General features: G+C 43.5%; 1 protein-coding gene and 1 long non-coding RNA gene across 2 annotated transcripts; one reads left to right on the top strand and one right to left on the bottom strand.

Annotated features, from left to right (window-relative positions):
- Positions 1-7,312: 7,312 nt before the first annotated feature.
- On the bottom strand, positions 7,313-12,507 carry CCDC51 (coiled-coil domain containing 51). The gene is made up of 5 exons (XM_068408984.1): positions 12,308-12,507; positions 10,556-10,815; positions 10,077-10,423; positions 9,608-9,772; positions 7,313-8,153 (listed from the first exon to the last, which is right to left on the bottom strand). Exons 3-5 carry the CDS (start codon positions 10,392-10,394, stop codon positions 7,377-7,379), a joined length of 1,260 nt encoding a protein of 419 aa, XP_068265085.1. The 5' UTR covers positions 10,395-10,423; positions 10,556-10,815; positions 12,308-12,507; the 3' UTR covers positions 7,313-7,376.
- A 55-nt stretch (positions 12,508-12,562) lies between these two features.
- Positions 12,563-17,602, top strand: LOC137667906 (uncharacterized). Its single transcript, XR_011048861.1, has 4 exons — positions 12,563-12,665; positions 12,742-12,797; positions 15,107-15,194; positions 17,428-17,602. It is a non-coding gene; the product is annotated as an uncharacterized lncRNA (long non-coding RNA).
- The last annotated feature ends 6,123 nt before the right edge of the window (positions 17,603-23,725 follow it).

Genomic DNA, 23,725 nt, shown 5'->3' with positions numbered 1-23,725 from the left:
AAGCGCCTGAAGTGATAGGTGTAACAAATTGACTGCTGGTTTTGCGATTTTTATTCCTGTGAAGCTGGAAGCTCCAGTCATGAGAAGAGCAGAGGCTGATGCTCTGTATAAGAGACAGAGGCATTTCTTGCCCCCGAGAACTGACTGCATAAAAACCTCTCTCTGAATTAGGGGTAAGTTCTGTCAGTAACAGCTCTACAGAGGAACAGAATTAATGGTCCCATTTTTCTCACTCACACTGTAACTTCTGTGTTCCCCAGATGTGCTGGACTCGTGTTGTTGATCAGCAAATGTACAGTTAGTCTAACAACGGACTTGCTATACATGCGTTGACCAACTATACGTACTGAATACAATTACACAGCCCAATGGCCCTTTGCGTGCTGAGCTGACTGCCAGATGTTTGGAAATCCCAGACAAAAGATGAAGTTACGCCCTTACCACCCAGCCACAGGTTCTGTGCGGAAAAAGAGGACATAGCTGAGGACATGTAGGAGTGATACAGTAGCTGCAGGTTAAAGCAAACTCCGAGGAGAGGAAACAGGCACTGGCTGGCGTGGTGCAAAGTACCGAATTCACTGTCTGCCAGGGGTGCCCATCACTTTTCCTTTTTGGCTAGATGAAGCTACAGATCTCCACTCAAGACACAACACTGCTCTGAAAGTCTGAATCAGGCTTCCCTCCCACGTGCATTTCTGACATTTCAGAGGAACATAGTTGGTACAAGTCCCATGTCTAGAGTGCCATTAAACATCTACTCTCTTTGTTAAAATCCACCAGCCTCTCACACTCCCACCCCCAGACAAAAAAAGTGACTATTTTATGAAGGAAAAAATATGTCTGAAAGTTTAGCGTTGCTGAACAGTCCCCAGGATCTGGCAGCACGATCACAGTCCCCCAAAGGAAGGATTATTTCAGAGGCAGCTGCCGGCTGCCTCTCTAGACCTTTGCTCCTTGGTGCTTCCTTATGCTGAGAAGTCCTTGGGGCCCACTGTACGCAGAGCCCAGGAGGACTCTCAGAGGAGATGATCCCTTAACTTGCTCCTCTCCCCACACGGACAAAACCATCCTATTACCACCCCCTACCCACTGAATCACTGTTCAGGTTAGAGCTCACTGATCAGAATATTATCATCTCACTAATCAGAGACATTTTAACTGCCCTCAAATTGATTCCACCAAAATCCAGTTTTGGTGACTAAGAGCAATAAAAACTCCCCAGTTTTTCTCTGCTCCAACCCATTCCTGACTCAAAACACTAATCCCCTTTGTGCCTTTCCTCCAGAGCCAGTCCCAACATGCAGCCCCTTCCGTCTGGTAAAAAAACATCTGCAAGCTTCACTTAAAAAGCAGCAAAAAGCCCCATGAGAGCACACTGGAAAAGAGCAGCTTTTTCTCCTGTCCCATGGCAGGGCTGGCACAGGGAGCTGGCTGTGGGGTTTGCCTTGGGAGTGGGGCAGGAAGAGCTTCTGTGCACTTGAAGGATGTTACAGTGTCCCCCTCCTACCCCTCTTACTGTACTTACAGCCCTCCGGAGTGACAAGGATACTGTACAACCATCGTGGGATTACACATTCCCCCTTCGGGGAGGAGTTTTGATTGGTCTGCACAAAAATCTTACCCAGCTCTTAAAAATAAACTAGAGAAAAAGCTAGTTCTCAAGCATCACACAGCTGAAAACATCAACACACAAAGAATAAACATACTGAGGAAAAAATTTAAACAGTTTTTGATTTTCATTTGTTCAGAAGCTTTTTAAAATATATTTAAATCCATAAATGATCCTCCTCTATAAAAGCCCTTGTTCATGTCTGGTTCTAAGCAGGTTAGCTAAGTTTCTTACGTAACTATTATGATAATCACAAGGCTAGCAGCTGTATGCTCCTTTTGATTTTCTTCTTACTCTTCCTCCCCTCCAAGCAGGGAACGAGACGGGTTAAGAAAGTCACGAGGGATATCTGAATACTGTCTATAGCTTCTGGGAATAAACTGCATTTAGAGCAGTAATTCAGGGACCAACAGAAGGTTGACTACCTCTACCCTACTTTAAATCTGACTCTCTTCCTTTCAAGTTTTCAGTTTGTTAGAACATTTAGAGACAGCATTAAGGTCTCCATTACCCTCATTTGGGCACCTACAGTTTTGCTAGCAGCAGTCTGTTGATGTTTACAGATCTGCTTTTGAACATGCCTCACAGACCACGTGGCCTGAACAGTGCCCAGCACCCAGAACCTGCAGGAGCAGAGTATGAGACTCTTTTAGCACGCACCGATTTGCACAGGTTTAGTTTTGTCTCTGCAGAACGCAGCAAAACAAGCTTGGGGTGCTTGTGACAGTCCCTTTATCTTGGAGATCCGTGGCCCAAGCATTGACACATGACATGTCCAATGTCACCATGAACAAGGTTTCCAACATCACAGGTGAGGGCTCCAGCCACACCGATTCTCACAATCACCGCCACAAAGTGCAAGAATTAGACGTATTTGATGAAGCAGGTTACATGCACCACACTAGTACAGAGGACTGGGTGATCAGCTCACCGAATCAACACAGATTATCTGGTTTGGTTTTTTGTTTTTTTTTAAAACAAGTCTTGAAGCACAGGGAAGTTCCTGAGAGCTTATGATACGCCAGTATTTAAACAGAATAATCTTTAATGGGCCAGCTTGCTTCAGGCAAACGCAGAGAAAGGCCAGTGTAGGCTGCAGCCATTTAAAGGCTTACAACAGAAGCGTGCAAGTCCTACTAAAAACCACCTTTATAAAACCTCCTTGCATAGTATTTCAAAATTGGTTGAGAAGCCACCTTACAAATTTGATTCTGAAAAATAACTACTAAGATGATACTTTTAGGGTCATACTTTATTGCAGTCATGGTGCCTAACACCATGTGGCCCATAGTAAGCTGAGCTATTATTTTCTCAGCACGCCACCTTCTCATTCTGCTATATCTTGCACTATAGGATAACTTACACTAGGATGACTAGGACATCAAACTGTCCATAGACTCTCCCACTTTATTGAAAAAAAAACCCACCCCAAAACAATTCTTAGAACAGAAAAGTTTGAAAACTCTTGACTGAATCCATCCTGTCCCACAACAGGATCTGCCTATATCTGTGTCAAACCTAGTGATATTTATCTAAACTGTTCTTAAAAACTTCCCATGACGGAAACTCCAAAACCTTGCCTCAACTATAATTACCTGAAGGTTTAATTCTCCTTAGAAATAAAAACTGTGGCCCAGCTGTTTTGCTGTATTTAAGCCCACACCTTCTTAGATTATCCATCACTTGCCAAACACCAGAAATGCACTTCTCTATGTTTTATGAGGAAGGTCATGAATATAACTTGCTAGCAAAAAATCTGGCAGTAAAATACAATTCTAAATATATTATGGACAAACCCAGCATTGTCTCCCTTTTCCTAGCTCACGAACCTCACTCCTACTGCCAATCTCAATCCTGTTTCTGAAGTAAACAGGACATCTCTACCACTCCTTAGCTCCATGAAGATGGAAGCATTTGTTTTTAGAAGGTATTCTGTGAAAGAAACTCTTTTCCAAACAGTTACAATGAAATCAACAGGAGCACCTGCAGTTTCCAACCAGGATCTTAGAATGTTGGAACATTCAAAACTCAAGTGTTTGTTAATAAATATATATATTTATCCTCATTGTGACACCACATATAATTGCTTTTGTCCTGTATTCATAAGCAACATTTGCCATTGCTTTCATGAGTGGAAGGAATGCCAACTTTTCTCTTCAGAGTACACCTACTGTTAGAAGTCTGCAGTGACCTTATTAGAAGTTATTTCCATAGCCACCAGGCTGTTTGCTTTTCAGTTGCTAGTGGTTTCTCACAGAGCAGTAAGAACTCAAAATAACTTAGCATAGGCCAAGCTCAGGCCACTGCCACCCATTTTTCTATAGTTAAGGGCTTCCTGTTGCTCTTACTAGGTTCGCTCTTGAACTCATCTTTTGCGTCTAGATCGACAGTGGAATTAACTTGAATCAGCACTGGCTTTCTCTGACCTATACACAATGTCTAGGTCAGTCCCCGGCCTCACTAGATCTGTATAAACTACTGCAACCACCGTCCCTCCTGGCTGATGAGCGTCTGGGACACTGCGCTGGCTGAGCCATCCTGCCCAGAGAGGACTACGCTCACAGTAAGAGCAAGAATTTCAGTCTCAAAAGGCCTTAACAAGCAGAATTTCCTTGTTGAGGAAAGCTGCAGCTGAGAGACCTCATTCCAAAAGTGAAACTCAACTATCTATTATAAACTATGTTAATAATCCATAGGTATGCAACAGAACATTTTTTTTTTTACGTAAAATAGCCCAGAAGAGCACAGGCAACGAACCATTCATTTAGCCGTGGCTGAATCATCAGGAAACATGCACTGAGATGACACTGTGTGTTGTGTAAATCCCTGTCGGTACTGCAAATGTACCTGAACTAATGTGAGCGCTCAGATAAACACCTCTGTACAGTCGCACTGGTTTTGTTCAAACTCGGGTATTTGCTGCCTGTGTTACTGTGACAAAGATTTAGCATAAAGTACTGAACGGATTATGCATATAGTCTATGTTATAGCATCTTCCTGGATATTGCCTTCAGCTAGCTGAAGGTACAGCTGGTACTGCTGCAGCCACACCTGGCTTTGGGCTACACATACGGCGCAGCACCGAACTACACGTATAGATCATTGCCACAGCGGAGTGATGATTAATCCAGGATTGAGGGAATATACAAATCTGCCCTCCTAATTATTATACAGACACAGTTAATTACAAGGTTTTTTCCCTAATTGAAATTGCTCTGCTGTCACTTCACATACGAGGATTCAGCAAGGGAGAGCAGAAATAAGAGAACCACAGTAATCACTTGTAACAGTGAGTCTGCCAGCTGTACAACGCTGCACACAGAATATGTTCTTGAATCTTCAGAACTCCCTACAAAGGATGAGATCCAGTTATTTTCATCTTGATATGTATCACACATTCCAGCTCTTCTCAAATTTCAAACTCTCATTTATCACAGATTTATTTGCCACCATTCTCATTGACTGACTTTTTCTTCCTGTAAGTCTCTGTAATGTTAAATCTACCTACTATCATACCTTTTTAAATGGGTAGAAAGCAGATGTCTACAACAATAAACAAACCTTGATTTTGTATTCTCTTATTTATTGTATATAATTTTAGCCTTGGGCCTCTACTCATTTTTGATGCCACCAAGTACAATTCAGTGAGCACTGTCTCCACTTTCAAGTTTAGCTGCCTAACATGCAGCATTTTAAAACCATGCTCATCCGCGCTTTTCAGTGATGCTGAGTATCTAAAATTCAGCTACTTACATAACAAGGGGGCCTAACTTTATGTAGTTAAACTGAAGGAAAAAAAACCCAACAAAACCAGAACAAAATTCTCAGTGACTAGTGCCGGCAAATTACAAATAGGACCATCGTATTATCCCTTCCCCTTTAATTACACACTTGTCTCTGATTTTCATCAAGCTCCTGCAAGAAGTGTAACCTGTAAAAATATTTGTGAAACGAGAAAATGAATATTACAGATTTGAAGAACTGTATTGATCTGTACGTATACTTCGGGGGTTGGACTAGTTGATCTCCAGAGGTCCCTTCCAATCCTTAACCATTCTGTGATTCTGTGTGATTCTGTGATTCTTGATGCAGCTAAGTGTATGGGAATTTTTATCCCAGTTCTCAAGCTATCAGATCGAGCAGTGGTCCTTCCCAAAACCACCTTTTGTACACTTCATCTCCCTTACAAGTAGTGACTCATCACAGACCTTTCCTAATATTGCCTGTTTATTCAGTCATGTTATAATAGCACCTAATGATACCAAATTAAGTTGGTGCTTCATAGAGCAAACGTCCCCGTCCCAAAGATCTTAAACTCTTAGGAGCTTATAATCAAAACCTCAAACTCCTTTAATATGGTTACTGGGCAGAAGAAACTAGAAAGAGCTGATAGAAAAAAAAAAACCCACCCATAGCAGACTGTATACTAAACACAACTTAAGTCATTCTGAAACGCTTACACAAAGGCATTACAGCATGAAGTGAGCTTGTCACTCCTTTGTCTGCAAAGGTTCCACAGAAGCGCTCACAGAGCAGGAGTTCCACACCTGATCTGCTTATCTGCTACCATCACAGGGAGAAAAATGTTTCTTATCACAGCGATACCAACAACTTTGTGTGAGGCCACACATAGACACTGATGTTTAGCTGTTTAGACAAGCATTTTTCCTCAATCAGCCAGTCTTCATCTTTCCAGGAAAAACAGGCAGCTGGACCTTTCACTTTTTTCTAATTATTATTTTGGAGTAGGTTGCATAATGCTATTATAATTAATGTACCAGCTTAAAAGCACCTGCTGTAGAGTAGTAGTTCAATTTCCAGACAGGACGAAATTGAAAAAAGAATAAAAAATGGAGAACGTTCCAACGAGATACTAGTAAGGATAAGAAAGTGATTGCTCCATAGATGATTACTAAAACCACAAAATACCTAGGGAATGATGGGTTAAGGAGTCTGTAGAGAAAGGACAATTTGCTTGCATCTGCAGAATAAACATCATCATACTTAACACATTTCTGTATCTGAACCCTTTTTCTCTTTCCCTGCCTGCAAGCCTCCAAGGACATAGAGCTGTCAGTAACAAATAGCTAAAGCTCCCCAAATGCTTTTGGATACTTAGTGATAAACTGTCCTAGGAAAAAGTTACCACATGTAACTTAAAAGTATTTTAAATGCATCATCTGGCTCTACAGTCACATTGTATAACAGTAACTTCAAGCTTCCTTATTCATATGCCCCTGCTGTTTGTCATATTGTAGTCACTGTATCTAGAATTAAAAAAAACAAACAAACAAACAAACCAAACCAAAAACTTCAGGGCAAATATTTTTACCTGTTTGGTAAAATGACTGCTAATGTTTTGTGTATGGACAAATTGAAAAACTATGAAGAAATCAGGAGAAAAATTAGGAAGAATTACACATGAAGCACTCAGATCAATGACAGATTAAAAGAATCATTTGAACAGAAAATCACATATGCAGCTCCAGAGTGAAAGTCACTGACTGTCATGATATACAAGACAGTAAAAGAGTGAAGCAGCAAATGAAATCAACAGATTAAACAGTAGAATTTCTTTTGCTTGAGGAGTTAAAAACCATGACGCATGACAAAGACTGCTAACGTGGAGCCTGCAGCAGTAGATTAAGTCTTTTCAGGTTTTCCAAATACACAGGAAAGCATAACAAGAAATGCTAACACAACTTTAAGTACTCAGAGTGCAAGTTTCCTTTTATTAATCTAGTAAACTGTGGCAATTAGTTAGAGATCAGTTTCCTCTAAGTATAATATAGAGTACTGGCAGAGTAATAGCAAACATAGCACATGTCACCGCAGTGCTGTAAACAGAATTTCTCTTGATTTGTGCTTCCAGTCTCCGCTCGGTATCACACAATTCTAAAATCACATCTCTCACGGCAGAAACCTGGCTTTTACCCTCCGCTGAAGACCTGGGCATCGCTCTTTCTGTAGGTCTAGAATGAACCGCAAGTTTAACGCTCTGCATCTCAGCAATCACTTGCGCTATATTTTCCTGCAAACTGTTGAACTGCTGTTGCAAACTCCCGAGGCATGAACTGACTTGTTTAGTGTAGTTTAGCTGTTCATTTAAAGGAATTAAAAGAGAATCTATTTTTCTGGAGTCATTCCTGTCTTTTCTAGTTAACAAAGCTCCTTCTTTTATGTCCTGTGACATCCTTGTTTGCAGCACATTTTTCAGGTCTGCTATGACATCACTGAGATCCTTCTGCTGTAAGTAATAGCTGGATGCCTGTTCTTTGATGGCTTCTTGCAAATTTATTGGGCCCTTCTGTGCTTCAAGCACCAAGACTTTCAATTCTTGCAGCCTTACTCGATTAACATAGGTGGAACCAAGAACACCTATAATGGCTCCCAGCACAGACCCAATAATAGACCAGTTCTTCGTTTTTTCAGCTCTTGTTCGCTCTTTCTCATGGCTTTCCCTTACAGCTGCAGAGAAGAGAGAGAATTTTTCTCTCTCAGATTCTTCTGCATTTAAATACGCAGCTCGGTATCTCTTCTCTTCCTGCAAGAAATACAGTGATTTGAAGAAGGTATAATATGAAGCTATAAAGTCTATACTAAAAAAAAACAAAACAAAATCCCCCAAAACCCAAGTACAGATGAAGGAATGGAAATTAAGAATATCAGTTAGTTCGGTTTCAGAAATTTTCCTTTTAATGTGGGATTTTCTTTATTAATCCTACTTAAGGCAATGAGACATCATTTTAAGTCAAAACTGAGAAATAGAAAAGGTCATCAGGAATTACAGCTGAAGACCCTCTACACAAGAATCTGTCACATGCTGATGACAGAAAAGGGGTATGAGCGGGCAAGGTCTTTCTCTCCCCATAACATACACTTTTTCAGCCCTGCTTACTTCTCCAAACACTACCTTTACCACACTTCTCCTTTCCAGTTCTAAATCCCTTAAGTGGGAACTGAAAATAGGACTGGAAAGGATGTCTTGGATAGGTTCATCTCATGAACACACATGCTTCTTACTCCTCTGCGTTCTCTTTCTTACCCTGCTCACAGACAGGGTACCCTTTCTCCCTGCGTCTCCCACAATTATTCTCGTTCTTCCAAGCATGTATTTCTTTTGCAAGATCATCACTTTATGGACTGCAGTGACTTGAGCTCTACCTTTCTTCACAGTCATGCAGAGCTCTATTCTTCTTTAAGTCTCATCCACACAGACCTGACCCCTTATTTAGACAACTACAGCTCTCTAGTTCTTTCCTGACTCCTACCCACTAATCCAGGAGCTCAATTTAAGCTCAGGCACAGGTACCCACTCCTCCTCTAAGCCTTACCATAGGTATACCTGCTTCTAGGCGTGTTCCTTGCTGTTCCTGCAGTTTCATCTGGATTTCCTGGATTGACTTTGGCTGCTACCTTGTCTTTATCTCTGATGGAATGTTAATAAACACGCTCCTGTTGCCAGCCCTGCCTGGCTCATCCAGTTGAGGTGCTGTAGGACTGCGTCCTGTTGGTGAGGATACTGCCCCAGCCTGTGCTGCAGTCAACCTCATCTTCTTGCTTACCCTCCCTCATAGAGCAGCCTTGCTCTTGCTCTTCTCTGACAAAAGCTTTAATAGATTGCCTGGGTGTTGCAGCCACATAGGAGGCAGCGGAGAGAGTTTTCATGGATTAACAACCAGAAAGGAGCTTCTCTCATCACATGGAAGGTTAATTCATTGAATCCCAGCTTTTTGTTGACTACTCATCTACAGGTCATCACTCAGCTTTCCAGGCTCACTATCTTCAGCTTTCTTCTCCAAATTTACTGCCCTATTTTAGCATTGACATATACAGTTTGCATAGCAGATCATATAACATATAATAATTAACTAAAACAAGTATCATCAGAAATTGACTTCAGAACTAAACCGCATTTGCAAAAATGGTCACTACTGATGGAAGCAAAGCACACAAACTTTCATCGTATTTGTCAGTGCTCAAGTAGCAACAAATTACCTGCAGCAACCTGTGTTCCAGAGTAGCCAGTTCTAAATACTGGGTGTCATCCCGAGAGACCCTGTCTAAGCGGTCCCGAATTTCCTTCAGTTTGATCTGTTGGGCTTCTACGTTTTCACGAGCCTCTCGTACTATCCCTCGAGCTATCATAAAGACATTTTCAGCCTGAGAAGAAAGAGTATTTATTTCAGAAACTTATTACCAGACAGATCTAAATTGCTAATTATATGATTTTTGGGGGGGGGAAAAAACCCCAACAAAACAAACCACACTCCATTTCAATTTAAGGGATAAGCTATATTTACTAACACGCATAGACTAGAACACATTCAGAGTATCTGCACAGATAGTCAAAGGAGAAAAAAGACATGATTCTCCTTGCAGGATCTTTTTTGCCTCACAGACAGTGTTTATACTTCATATAACCTAACTCATAATTTTTAAATTTCCACATTATCTCCATGTTTACCTCTGTCACTTTTCCCTGAGCCTCTCGAACTTCATTAATTCCAACAAACTCTTCGTATCTGTCCCACCAACTCCTGCAAGTTGCAGACATTTTTTGAAGGGAGTTTTTTCCCATAATGGTCCCAGCTTCTGTCAGCCGATTAAGACGACCCATGGCCATTTCTATTGCAGACTTGGTTTCAGGCCTCTTAGGTGCTGATGAGCAGTAAGTCCGCACTATGTGTAAATTCACTTTTGGACTCCACTTTATCAATAAATGGTGATATTGCAGACCACAGGACACTGAGGACACACTTGACTTATACTTCATTGGCCCCATGTCTTGAATTTAATCACTGAATAAAAGTGCTACAAGGAAGAAGAAGAAAAAGAAAAGCTATTGAAGCATGGCTGATTAGTACCTCTTGAAACCACATGTGTACCAAAACCAATGAAATTCAAGAATGGCTAAACCATCACTAGTTTTACACCATTACTTACCTAAAGAACTTTCCACAATTTTCAACAAAGGGCAGCTCTGCCACACATTCCTGCTTTTCTGCTGCTGGTAAGTGCTCCCACCATGCTGCTTGATTACTAATTCACTCACTGCGTGAATAGTGATCATTTGCAGATCCAGTACCAGCAGGAATAGCTTCAGAGTAATTTAATGCTTCAGCACAGAAGTGATTGCCATATGAAATTTTGCCGTGTGCTTTCACACTTGAGTTTGGTGTACCACGTCACAGGTACTAACAATTCTGCAAAAGAACAGAAAAGGAAAAAAGAAAGAGGGGAAAAAATCTCAATAAGAAAAGAAGTGGGGCTTGATCATTCCCTTTATCTTACACTCCACAGATACATGAAGTGTTGAAGAATGTAAAGACAAAAATATAAAGGACAGAGAGAAAACACAGAAGTGCTGAACTGAACACAAGTATTCTCATGAGACTGCTACAAAAGTAAAACATAAGGAAGAGCCACAAGATCAGAAAAATATCCAGTAGTGAACACACAACTAGGGCTGCATGTTAAAATGAGCTTAAAATTCTTGCTTACACTGCAAAAGCAGACTGCTAGTTACGTTTTTTTGTCTATTGATTTGTAAATAAGATCTTAATTTTCTACTGAGCATATTCCTCTAAAAACTGTAAACAGCAAAACTTTCAAATGAGGTTTTATATGAAGTTTCAGTATGACTATATTAGGTTTTGACTAATATAAAAACATGGATTATTGAGAAAGCTTGATAGCTGCTGCATAGTTTTTAAAAATAATTTTAAAGCAGTTTTACATGATAATTTTAGGCGGCTAATGACATCGTATATACGCAAATACAGGTATTCCCACAGGAAAGGATTCCTCCAACTGGAAGACGTTTTTCACCCACTTTTAGCTGGCTGCTCACTCTGAATGCCACAGGTTCATTCCCTGTTAAGTATTTCTAATAAATAGTAATAGCACAAAGCATCATTGTGAAAATCTTACCAGTTGTTTTTTATACATAATAATATGCATAAGAACATGCAAGTGAAGTAAGTCCTCTCTCCTTCCAGCATCACTCATATGCCTTACCATTACAACACCTACTCTACGTTGCAGGCCATGTACTAAAACCTCAGCTGAACTTTATCCATCCTAGGCTGCAAGATTGCGCTCTTTTAATTGCACTGCTACATGAAGAATTTTACCAAATATTCAGGCTATTGAGACAGTGGAGCAGAAAGTTGAGATTTTTAGAATTTCTCTGTAGACAATTGCAAACAGACTGCAAAGAAAGTAATATCAGTCTGAGCTATTAGGACCTAAGAGTTATGAAAGCTTCATCTGAGATAACATGCCTTGTCCCTCTCTTGCTCCCCTTGTAAGAAAATGAGTTTCCTCTGCCTGCAGTCATTGACATAAATATTCTGTCAAAAGGTTTACACCTCAGTTACTGCACACACTGGGCATTGGCTGTGAATAAGCCTGGCTTTTATGGGTCCTATCTTATTTTGCAACAGTCTCTTTTGTCACTGGCAAAATATAAAAACAGTGTTTCTGACACGCCACCCAGTCACAGCTCTGCTTCTCACGCCTGAGGGGGGAAAAGGTCGTTTTTTTCCACATGACCGACCCTTCCCCACCGATGGGGGCCCTTTCACCGCCCGCACCGCTACCAGACTACGCCCCCGGCACCCCACAGACAGCACGGCGAGACCGCTACCGCCTGCGGCAGCCACCCACAGGCCCGGGCAGCAGCACCGCTCTCACCTCGGCCATAGAAGGCGGCCCGCGGCAGGGAGCGGCCCGCCGCGGCGGGCTCCCAGCGCCAGCCCTCGCCTGGGCCGCGCCCGCCACCGCCAGCGCCAGGGTGCCGAGCCGAGCCGAGCCGAGCCGCTCCTTCCCCACCGGGGCTGCCGGCCCCCGCCGCACCGCCCAGCCCGGGCAGCACCTCCTGCCTGCCCCGGGACCGGCCCGGCGCCTGAGGCGGAAGCGGCGGCGGAAGCGCTACGGCGGCCGCGCGGGGCCAGCCGGAAGCGGCCGCCCAGAGGCGCGTGCGCGCGTTCGGGCGGGGGGCGGCGGAGCGGAACGGAGCGGAGCGGAGCTGGCATCATGTCGGGCCGAGAGGGTAAGGCCGGGCCCGGGCCCCCCGGCGCCGCCCGCCCCTCCCGCCCCGGGCCTCACTCTCTCCTCTGTCTTTGCAGGCGGCAAGAAGAAGCCGCTAAAGCAGCCGAAGAAGCAGTCGAAGGACCTGGACGAGGTAGGGCGGCGGGCGAGCCCCGGCGGCGGCGGGGGGCTGCGGCACCGGGCGGGCGCCGCTCGGCTCTGGCTTGGGCCGCGGCCCATGCTTGTGGCGGGGCTGCTTTCCGCGTTCACCTGACGCCGCAGCTCAGCTCCCCGTGGCGATACACGTTTTATGAAACGTCACGTTTTACGAAGAGTCTGACGGTAAAACGGCCGTAACGGGCGAAGAGGTGACGCGCTGCCTTCCGCCGCCCCGGTTTTCCGTTTTTTCCCTGCTGACATCCCGCCTGTGTGCACGGTAAATGCAGCGGTGCTGGCTAACGGAGGGGTCCGGTGCCACGGAGAAGGCCGGAGTGTCCTCGGTGATGGGGAGTGTAACAAATCAACGCGGTCACAGGAGCCCGGGACAGGGTACAAAGCCCGGGGTTATCGAGCAGTTTAAATAAATTAGGTACTGGTGAACCTCGTGTTAGAGATACCTGAACGTGAGGGCTCAGAGTATGGGCATAAGCTGTTATTTCTGAGGTTCGTGGAAGATGGATGAGGCACCAGTGATCGGAAAAAGACAAATATGATGGCTCTTTGAAAAAGAAAGAAAAAAATCATAGCTTTCTAAATAAGCTTTATTGCTAGAGGAATGGTAGAACCAATTAAGTGCTTAAAAGGATCCAAGTTATAATAATGTAAGAATTAATAGTATGGATTTTAGTGCAACTGTAGCAAAGAGAATTCTGTTCTGTAGCGGGGCAGTGCTCTGTGAGTGAGGAGAAAACCAGTAGATAGTAGGTTCTTGGTGCTGGCTCGTGTAACAATCTCAAATGCAAGGCAGGAGCAGGACCTTGGAAGGTGATGGAAGGTAAGCATGCAGCTTGCTGGAATGCCACACTCTAAAAGCAGTTGCTAACAATTTGGTGTGTGATGGCAAGGATGTACCGAATGGGGTTTTGCAAGATTTTTGTCTTCAATTGGAGTTTAAGTAATATTTTGATTAGTGCCTTGGTTGGCTGGTCACTGACTGACTGACAGTGCGGCTTATTCTCTTTGTAGAAAACAGAAAATGTGGAGGGGCCACAGGCTGTCAGAGGATAAGACTAGTGGTCAAAGTGATCTTAACAAATCAGAGAAAGTTTGAAAAAATTTATTAATTTAATTAAGCATGTATGTTAAGTCCCTTTCTTTGGTAAGAATAATTATAAAATACAAGGAGAATGAGTGGCTGAACTCCAGGTCCACCTGAAAGGGTCTGAGACTTAGTTCATACACTGAATGTGAACCTGCAAAATCAGGTGTTGCAAAAGAAGAAAATAATACAAGATGTATAAACAAACTCTTGTGTGTCAAACAGGATGTAATAATATTTATTTTTCTCTAAGCCCTGAAGTACTCCAGGCACTTGGGGGCAACACATTGCAAGCAAAAAATGCACAGAAGCGGATAAATGGGAGGGATTGATTTACTAAGACAGACACATTAGTCTTATTGTGTTCTGTGTGGAGTAGGTAGGGGAAGTAATAGGCTTACACTGCAGCAAGGGGAGCTTTAACTTAAAGAAGAGGAAAGCTTTCCAGTTATAAAGGTAGTTGAGCTGTGGACTGGGTTGGTGAAGAATCTATAGAATCTCAGTTGTCAGCGTCCTCAGTTTAGTTACCCCAAAGTCCCGAGTGCCAAGGAAAAAGACGATGGTCCCTTTCAGCCTTGATGTCTATGAAGAATATGATCTAAGGGACAGAGTATGTCTGAGCTCTCTTGAATTCTGGAGGCCGTTCTAGCAGGGATGCTCAACAGCTGGCTTGCCTGTACAATTTGCCGGTGGTCTCATTAGATTTCTTGGAACTAATATAAATGTATTAAACCCAGCAAAAATGGTGACCTGTGTGTGGAAGGATTTTTTTAAATTAATGCTTTTTTTTAGGTAAAAGCAACCTTTTTTTCTTAGATTGCATATAGTCCAAGTTTTATTGTCAGACAGTACTTGTGTGCTAGGCTCCCAGTATCACCGGTGGCATATTAATGAATGGTTTTAGTGCAAACATGGATTATTCAGAGGGCAGAATGAGATTATACCATGGGAAACGGTACTTGTTTAATTTCAGAAAGTTCAAACGTACAAAGTTAAAGTTTAGTCATTGAGTTCTGGTACAGAAAAAAAACCCTTGTCACAGTTCTGCAAGGTTTTCATATTTAGTAGTGCTCAGCTGTCTTGCGTCAGTTCAGTCAGGTTTTTGTTGCTGTTAGAACATTAAGTTTGTTTCTCGTTGCTTGTCAGTTGTTTTTGAATTTTTTTGGGGAGGAGACATTAACAAACACTGTTGTTCTTTTCTTTAGACAGACCTGGCATTTAAACAAAAGCAGAAGGAGGAGCAAAAGAAACTTGAGGAGATGAAAGCAAAGGCTGCTGGAAAAGGGCCCCTCAGTAAGTGAGGTGCCATACTGATAGGGAAAATGGAGGGCTTGCTGGCCTCAAAAATGTCATGGTTTTGCTTGACAAATGTAAAAAAGCATGTACCTCTAGGTTATTTAACATAACCAGCAAGTTGATGAAAAGTGGAGATGATAAATAACAAATAGAGGCTAATTTTTTTTCTTTCACTATGCAATTTCACCCCCACGTTACTGATGCAGGTTCTGGTTTATCAGGTGTAACAGTGCATCTGGTGTGCTAACCTATTCCGGTGGGATGGTGCAGAGACACTTCTACTCTCATTTTAGCGTACCATCCTCTTCTTTCCAGATACATTACACGTAAGCTTTGCCACAGTACTGAAGGTTTAGTAAATCCAGTACTTGTTCTCTTAGAGGATTAATTTCTTCAAGAGCAGTAGATTCCTGGCAGAAAAAAAAACATTACTGGAAATTAGCCTGGCTTCAACCCTTTGCCTAAGTGACTGGGAGGTACGCTGTGTCACAGAAGAAAGTTTGCAGGGTGCATCTTGATGGTGCATCCAGCCTCATCTTTGTCTCAGACAGTGTTAACATGAGTCTGTGCACTTGCCTTGTACTCCTCCAGCGTTTGCAACGATCAGATTAGGGATGTTAACGGGTGTACCCTGCCTGTTCCCTCTAGGTGTCTTTGACCTGTGGTCCATTAATGTGACCAATCCCTTCTCCATTCTATGAAGACCGTTAAACTTTACACTTTGCTTCCTATTCTTTAACAAGCTTTAAATATTGAAAGGTCCTAGAAGGACCTTTCCAGCAATCCCATAGAAACTTAGTTTCACTGACAACCTTTGCTATGCAGTCTTGTCAGATGCTGTTTGAAAATATGCAATCCCCTGGATTCACTTTATCCATACACTTAATGATAACCTCAGAGTTCCAGCAGGTCAGTGAGGAAGGATTTACCATTTACAGAAGTCCTGTTAACTTTCACAAGACTCTGTTTATCTATTTGCTTTGTTACAGACTCTGTTATCTTCTCAGAGGACCAGGTCAGACTCACTGGTCTATAGTTCCCCAATTCTTTACAGAACTCTGTCTGTATCTGGGAGCTATGCTGGTAGTCTAGGCATCCTCTGACATAGTGGCTGTAATGATAAGTTTCAGTTCTTAGCCAGCAGTTCTGCATTTCCACATTAGAGCTTGTCAGTGCTCTTGGAGGGAGTGCCATCCAGTCCCACTGACTTGGGATACGTCTTGTTTATTTATCTCAAGTTGATCTAGCTCCTCTGATTTACTGGCATACAAAAAATGTTCTGGGTGTGGGACTCAGAATGTCTTTGGTGTTACAGACCAAAGCAAAACAGTTCACTGAGCCTCTCTTCTGTGTCCTTACCATCCTAAACTTGTTCTGTGTAGGGCGCTTCAGCTTCCAGGTTTCTTCATAGTTCTTTCCTGCCATTATTACTCTGCCTTTTTCTAAACTGAATTTCAGTCACCTCATCCTTGTCCAATGCTTGCCAAAGCAGATAGTGATTGTAATGTTATTGTGGGAGGGCTAGACTATTGCCAAGAGCCTCAGCAAGGCAACACTGTTAGAATCATATTGTAGTGCTAAGTCTGCTGTTGACCATCAGCCCCTGCAGCCTGCCTTGCTGTAGCCTTGCTATTCTTTTTTCCTTTCCACTGGTCGTACATGACACATGCTGTAAAGAACAGCATTTACAAAAAAATGCCACACTTGTTGCTGTGTTAATGTTTTTTTTTTTCACCCTGCTTTAGTCTCTTCAATAATAGGGACTGCAGAGAACAGATAATTCCAGAGAACTGTAATTCTTGTAATTCCAGTACCCGCTTCCGTAGAGCTTTCATCCCAGCTGGGGGCTCTGGTTGCTGTAGGGATACTGATGGTTTTATTCCCTTAGCCTTGAGTTTGATTTCACCAGGCTATACTCCTGTTGTATAAGAAATAAACAATGGAGGGTGTCCATGGAGGAACAAAGGAATTGTTGAAATACTTAGTTCTGTTGCAGATTTATGGGGCATATTTGGTTCCAGGAGAAACTTGGTTTCTAATGTTAAGTTACTCATTCAGAGTAAAGTATGTGAGATCACAAACACAGAAGAGTAACACATGCAAAAGTAATTCACCAGTGGGGATCTGAGTTGTACAGGCAGTCTAGTGGGGATTTGATTTTATGAGGAACTAAATTTGTAGCTAAGCTCTGTAACAGTTGTCTAACCAGTTGTGTTGTTTCTTTTGGCAGGTAGTGGTGGAATAAAGAAGTCTGGCAAAAAGTAGTTTGATCAAACTGCACAGTAAGAAGTGATCGAGTTACTTAATGGATCTGCAGACTTCAGAGAGTCATGAAAACTCACTACCATTTGGGAAACATTGTACATTTTGTTTAGTCAGAATAAATCTTTTTTGTTAAGATGTAAGATTTTCTCTCTTTACCTGTAGGTTTTGTTTTAAAAATGGCATTACAGCTTTATACTGGAAACTTTTACTGAAGACCACTGGTGACCTTATGCAGCCTGAGTGCATCTGCTGGTTTGGTAGTCGTTCATGAGAATAAATTTCAACTTCTGCTCTCTTCTGACAACGGGAGTCAGGGCCTGAGTGTTAAAATCTGCAGAGTGTTAATCTGGAGGCTCAGGTTTAGCTGCAGCTGTCCAAGATGTGGCTACATCAGCATATGCTCTCCTAAGAGCTAGACATTTTCTCTAAACAAAAGATTGGGTTTTACTTCCATCACCAGCAAAGTGGTTACCTTAGGGTCAACCACTATCCAAAATAATGCTCCTTCTCATAGTTACTACTTAGGTATGCTGTGGTGCTATGCCCTATAGTCTCAGGGGCTGCTAACATACACTTGCCTTTGTCCTGCAAATAGTCACCTACACCTTGTTTTCCTTGAACTTCTGCATAGTGACAACATCTCAGCTTCTTAACACAGCAATGCCTTGAGGGGAGGGCAGAGAGAATGGTACAGTGCTTATGGGAATAAAACTTAATTTTTGAAAGGAATAGCAGTGATAGTACGCTGGGTATGGAAACTTCAAGTAAGGAATATGATGTTCCTGAGGCAGGAGTTAAGGGGGAAAGGTAGGTGCTTAACGTAGGGTGCTTCTTACCTGCGTGAATGGCAAGGGTGGGATGCAGGCTGCTCCCTCCTTCAGGAAAGGCAGCAAGTGGGGGATCGCGTCTGTAAACAACGAGGCACTTTGCATCTCTGGGGAGTTACATGGTAAGTGTGCAGACACATTCTGGGCTCATAAGGAAGAGTCTGGATGTTGGTTGTCAGTGCACAAGGTGCTGCTCAGAGGGTTTCCTTGTTAACAGATGTTTCTGGAGGGCTGGGGGTGTCGCCTTCTGAGGGTGGCTGTTCAGGGGACGCACCATTCTTCCTCTTGAAACAGGAGGCCCCGTTTCAGCAGGGCAGGAAAGGCAGGCCCTGGGCGAGGACGGGGCAGGCCCTGCCCCGCCACCGGGCCTCACCCTCAGCCGCGGCGCGAGAGGCGGGAGCGGGCGGGACGCGCGCGCGGATCCCGCGGCTGTGCCCAGGCGCTGCCGCCCCCTGGCGGTCGTGCCGCGGCGCTGCAGGCGGCCGCCGAGCGCATGCGCACGGAAGCCGCGGGAATCTCCGCACGCGGCGCTCACGGACACTGCGGTCGGCGGAGACGCGCATGCGCGTCTCTTCCTCACGGGTGCGGAGACTGCCGCTGACGCATGCGCACTGGCGACAGCCCCGCCCACGGGGTCTCGCGCGCTCACATCCCTGTATTGCTAACATGCGGCTTGCGCATGCGCACAGTTCCCCGCCGGCCGGCCGCCGCCTCGGGAGCGGGACACCTCCCCGGAGCTCCCGGAGCGGCATTGTAGCCCGTCCTTGCCGCCTGCTGCTCGGCAGTGCCGCCGTGGTACGGCTCCGCGGAGCCACAAGGCTACGGCCGCCGGTGTCTCGGGGCCATGCGGGCAAAACCCAAGCTGCACGACCGCCGAGGAGCGCGGACCGCCGCTGTGCGCGGACCGCCGCTGTGCGCATGCGCTTGCCTCATGGCAGCCCCGTGCGCGCGCCGCCGGCGCATGCGCCGTGTGCCGAGTGGCTCCCGCCTCCCGCCGCGGTGCGAGGGCGGGCGGTCACCGCCAGGCCCCGGGGCCACCCGCCACCGGGCTACTTCTCGCCAGTGGTCAGGACATCTCTAGCGCGGTAAGAGGGACGCTTGTCTGAAGGACCTCAGCTTGTAATCCCGGGCTGCCAGTTCCTTAACATCGAGGAGCCAGGCCTCTCCAAAGGGAAGAACTTCCCAGACCCTCCCCTGGGCTGCGTTCGCTCCTGGCCCTACGTGGGAGCGCCGTTCTCCAGCGTCTGCGCACAAGGTCTTGGAGATTAGTACTAGAGCAAACATCGGACGCATTTTCTCATGGAATTCTTTAAGGACCACAGTCCTCTGTATTTTTGTGGCATAGCATCCCACCAGCTCTAATGGTGCAAGGGCTTATGTTAATAGTTTTCTGAATGCCCTTTGTGCAGAAGTTAGGTATAAGGGAGAGGATTTCTGGTGTTCCTGTGTGCTACAGTCTCGGGGGAAGTAAGGGAAAAACGTCCTTGCAAACATCAAGGGAGGTCTGAGGGTAAACAAAATGAGGGAGAGATTGTTAGGACAAAGATGAAACTTTAGTTGTTACACACCTATGGTAGGTTGGCTCCTTGGTGTCTCTGATGAAGCTACTCTGGATTTCTTACCTGAGCACTAAGACATTTCACAACCTATATGAATAAGTTTAGGTGAGTTACACTGGTCCAAGTGAAAAGAGCACCTAGAGCAATACAAGATAAGGACTGAATGGTGTTAGCACCTCTGGATAAAGGCTAGAAGCCTCTTTGAGTGATACAAGCAGAAGGATCATTCTCTGAATTCTGGTCACAGCTGCAATCTGAGCTGGAAGGCTGGGTAAGTGCAACAGTTACAGTCATACAACACTTCTGTCAGCAAAAGCCCATGTTACCATAAATATACACAAAGTTTCAGTCACTTTGCACTTAAAGGTCAAAGCATGTTAATCATTGAGTGTGTTGGTGGCTGAACATGATCAGGCACCTTTGTGTCACAACTTAAATCATGACATGAATTAGTGGCTGGGCTAGCAGCACACCACCAGAGCAACATCCTTCATCTCCTCTGGATCCCTGTCTTTAAATGAGGCTAAACTAATTTTAAACTCTCCAGAAGAAGTATAGGGGTTATTTTTCTTCCTTAGATGCTTATTGATGATAGTGTTTATTTGTTTGGCTGTAAAAAAGGGATTTTCTTTGCTTTGATTAGAGAAAGCAAGCAAAGCACTATCTTAATTACAAAGTAAACTTCCAGCTAGAACTGTTAAATTTCAGTGAAATTTTATGAAGGTTCAAGTTTCTGTGGACTGCTTGAGTCTACAGAACATCTGTAACAACTTTAACAACCATAGAGCTACTGAGAGAACTGGTATCAGGACCAGGCCTCCTGGACACCAAAGGACTTGGAGAGCCTTTGGTAATAAAGATAGTTAATGAGGACAATGCGATTGATACAATATTGCCTCTAACATTACAGAATTGCAGCCCAGTACTTTTTACTCCTTCTAGCAGCCTTAGCTGACATGCTAATAGTTCATAGTCAGATCCAGATCCCTGCTGCCCTCCAAGGGGGTGAAAATCAGCCTTTGGTGACACAGAGAAAATTGTCTTCTCTAAAGGTACTTTTTTGGAGATCAGCTTGTGTCCTGCCAGCCAGATTGAGCAGGTGAAGGCTGAAATTCAAGCATGCTTGAATGCTTTTTGCATTTTGGACAAAGATAACTTGTGTATCAGAAAAATACTCAACACTAAGATGTGGGACAAAGCTGCCTTAGATATGTGGCCCAAGAGCCAGAGACTGCCCCTGGCTCTGTGCAGAACACTGAAGGCAACATGAGCCACCACTGGCACCTCTTGGGGAAGAGCTCAGTTCCAACACATGAAATGCAACCATAGATACAGTGTGCCCACAATTTTGCATGCTCAGAGAAGAGTAAAAACAAAAGCTTGCTTTACTTGACATACGTCAGTCATACAGATGTGGCAGATCCTTACTAACGTAGGCCAAATGCACACCTATTTTCTGCTGGTGGCAAAGTAGATAACTTGCAGGGGTGCTTTAAAATGAGGAGGAAGTGGGAATGGGAGACAACATCCTCCAGATCTGGCCAGAACATGAGAGAAATATAACCTTGGCAGTGTATCAATACGCAATTGCTTGCCCCAGGAATTACTAAATGAAATGAATGAGGTTGCCAGGCGCAGTGGAGCTAACTTGAGGTGGTCTGAGCGAAATACATTGAACAGAAATGTCTGCTCCACAGCATGAGAGAATATGCAAAAGTGTTTCAGCCAAAAATCAAGACAAGAGGGAAGGAGACCAAATGGCAAAGCGACAGATCGCTGCTGTGGGAGAGCTGTTCTCAATAGGCTTTAGTTTAATGTAGACATTGAACTGCCTTCCTGGCCAAGAGTCCTCCTGTGTTTAGTATTAGGTTATGGAAATGAAGCTGAACAAAGGAACACTTTGATCATACGTTTTTACATAATGCTATGTAATAAATGACATTTAATTCCTTAGTGCAGCTCCAGCTCCTAAATCACATATATACATAAAGTTACCCACAGTCTGAAGGGCACAGAAAAAACAAAAACCAGAAGGCAGTAGGAAATGAATGTCAATGATTAAAATAGTAGCAGAATAGATGTAAATATTGTTTATAGGGAAATCCATTGAAGGATATGATTGCCATAATGAATTGAAGTCAACCTCTAATGTTTTCAAGTACTTTACCCATTCTTTAGAGTTACTTCAGCTCCCAGGTAATCATGTCCTACTCTGAATGACTTCCACATACTGATTCATGTGAGGTCTTAAATATGAAACTTCACTAGCCTAAGTCAGCCAGCCTGGAGAACCGGGTTTGAACTTCTGCTCTGCCACAGACTTGCTTTGTGACCTTGCATAAGACATTCTGCATTTTAGTCTTCTTCTTTCCACAAAATGGGGATAGTGGTATTCTCTCACTTAAAAATAATATTCTGAGGCTTAACTGGTAAATAATTGTAATGTATTGCAATTCTAGACTGAGAGTGGCTAAGAAAGCATGAAGTACACAACCAAAAACATCCTGAAACATTTCACTGCACTGCCCAGTGAGCTTTAAAACACTCTAGGGAGTTTCTCATGCTTTTATCTTCCAGTTGATCCTTCCTTCCACAGCTGCCTTAAACAAACAAAAAAAATAGAAAGCGGGACACAATATAACACAGAGGTACAATGGCAGTTCGACCACAGAACTCCTGGGTCTAATTCTGCATGGACCTGTGATTCCTTTGCGGCCTTTAGCAGCTCTGCCAATCTCTATCTTCCATTTCCCTTTTCTCCAAACTGTAATGGTACCATTTGGATCCCCATCTTCCAAGGGCATTATACTGGTTTCTAAGTTATAACCTTTCAAAGATATAAAATATGTCAGGTTTTTAAATCTTTTTTTTTTTTTTTCAATTTCTTTCAAACAGCAGAATCACTCATTCAGTCTGATCTTACTTGTAGGAACCAAGAAACTATAGTACTAAGTTCCTTCTTGCTATGAAATTTAAATACAGATTAGTTACAACATCTCTGGTCAAAAGGGATTGTTTTTCCAATAGATTTCATAAAATACTTCTAAGTGCATTACCTGCTTTAAAAAAGCAGTGTTTCTAAGCTGGAAACCAATTCTATCCTGCCTCACACATTGAAATTGCCTGTTGCAAGTGAAATCTTAGATGTTTATTCCAACATACAACTAAACTGTTTTGAGTCCAAACTTACCACTTGCTCATGAGCACCAAAGTTAAATCATTAGAACAAAGCTTTCCCAGACTGATGGTAGGAACCTGAATGAGGTCCTTTATTTCCTCTGCTGAAACAACCAGGCTGCCCTAATTAAATAGCTTAAACATGACAGTCACTATTAAGTAACTTCTGTCAACATGATATTAGACATGTTCCAGCTGTACCAGTGGATCACAGTTAAACACGAGGACAAAGGCGGTGATCCCCCTGGTGAGGCACAGCAGTGGAACCTGGTAGTGGATACTTAGGAAATTCACTCAAACTAGTTTGGTACCCCAAAGAAGTAGTAGGGTCTTTGCAAATAACTCTAGCTTAGCAATTAGCTTTTGCCTTGCTTACTCGATGGGCAACCAAACACTTCTTTGTGAAACATTACAACATTTAACATCAGTTTCTGTGTACAAGTTCAACAACCAGTAGCACTGCAAGAAGCCTGTTTTCCTAACCAGTCAAATTTGAGATTTGTGTTTTGACTACTTCTTATTTTTGTGGAAGAAAGCTGCTAAAACACAACTGCTTTAAACTCAAAATGAAATGTGAAGTGACACAGCATTTGAAAAAATTCTACTCGGATCACGGTCATCAGAGACTACTTCAATGTTACTATGAAATAAATAGCAAAAAAATAAGTATATACTGGCAGAGTATCTTATAGAAAATTGG

The sequence above is a fragment of the Nyctibius grandis genome, chromosome 10 (genome assembly GCF_013368605.1).
Source record: "Nyctibius grandis isolate bNycGra1 chromosome 10, bNycGra1.pri, whole genome shotgun sequence".
In the NCBI taxonomy this organism is placed as follows: Eukaryota; Metazoa; Chordata; class Aves; order Nyctibiiformes; family Nyctibiidae; genus Nyctibius; species Nyctibius grandis.
Note: the sequence above shows the minus strand (reverse complement) of the source record. Positions and strands in the feature narration are given on the sequence as shown.

Bases quoted from the DNA above. Each gene is read 5' to 3' on its own strand.
- CCDC51 (XM_068408984.1), bottom strand. From the start codon at position 10,394: ATGGGGCCAATGAAGTATAAGTCAAGTGTGTCCTCAGTGTCCTGTGGT. The intron at 9,773-10,076 runs GTAAACATGGAG...CTTTCTTCTCAG, and splicing joins CTCAGGGAAAAGTGACAGAG to GCTGAAAATGTCTTTATGAT. The intron at 8,154-9,607 runs GTAATTTGTTGC...TATTTCTTGCAG, and splicing joins TGGAACACAGGTTGCTGCAG to GAAGAGAAGAGATACCGAGC.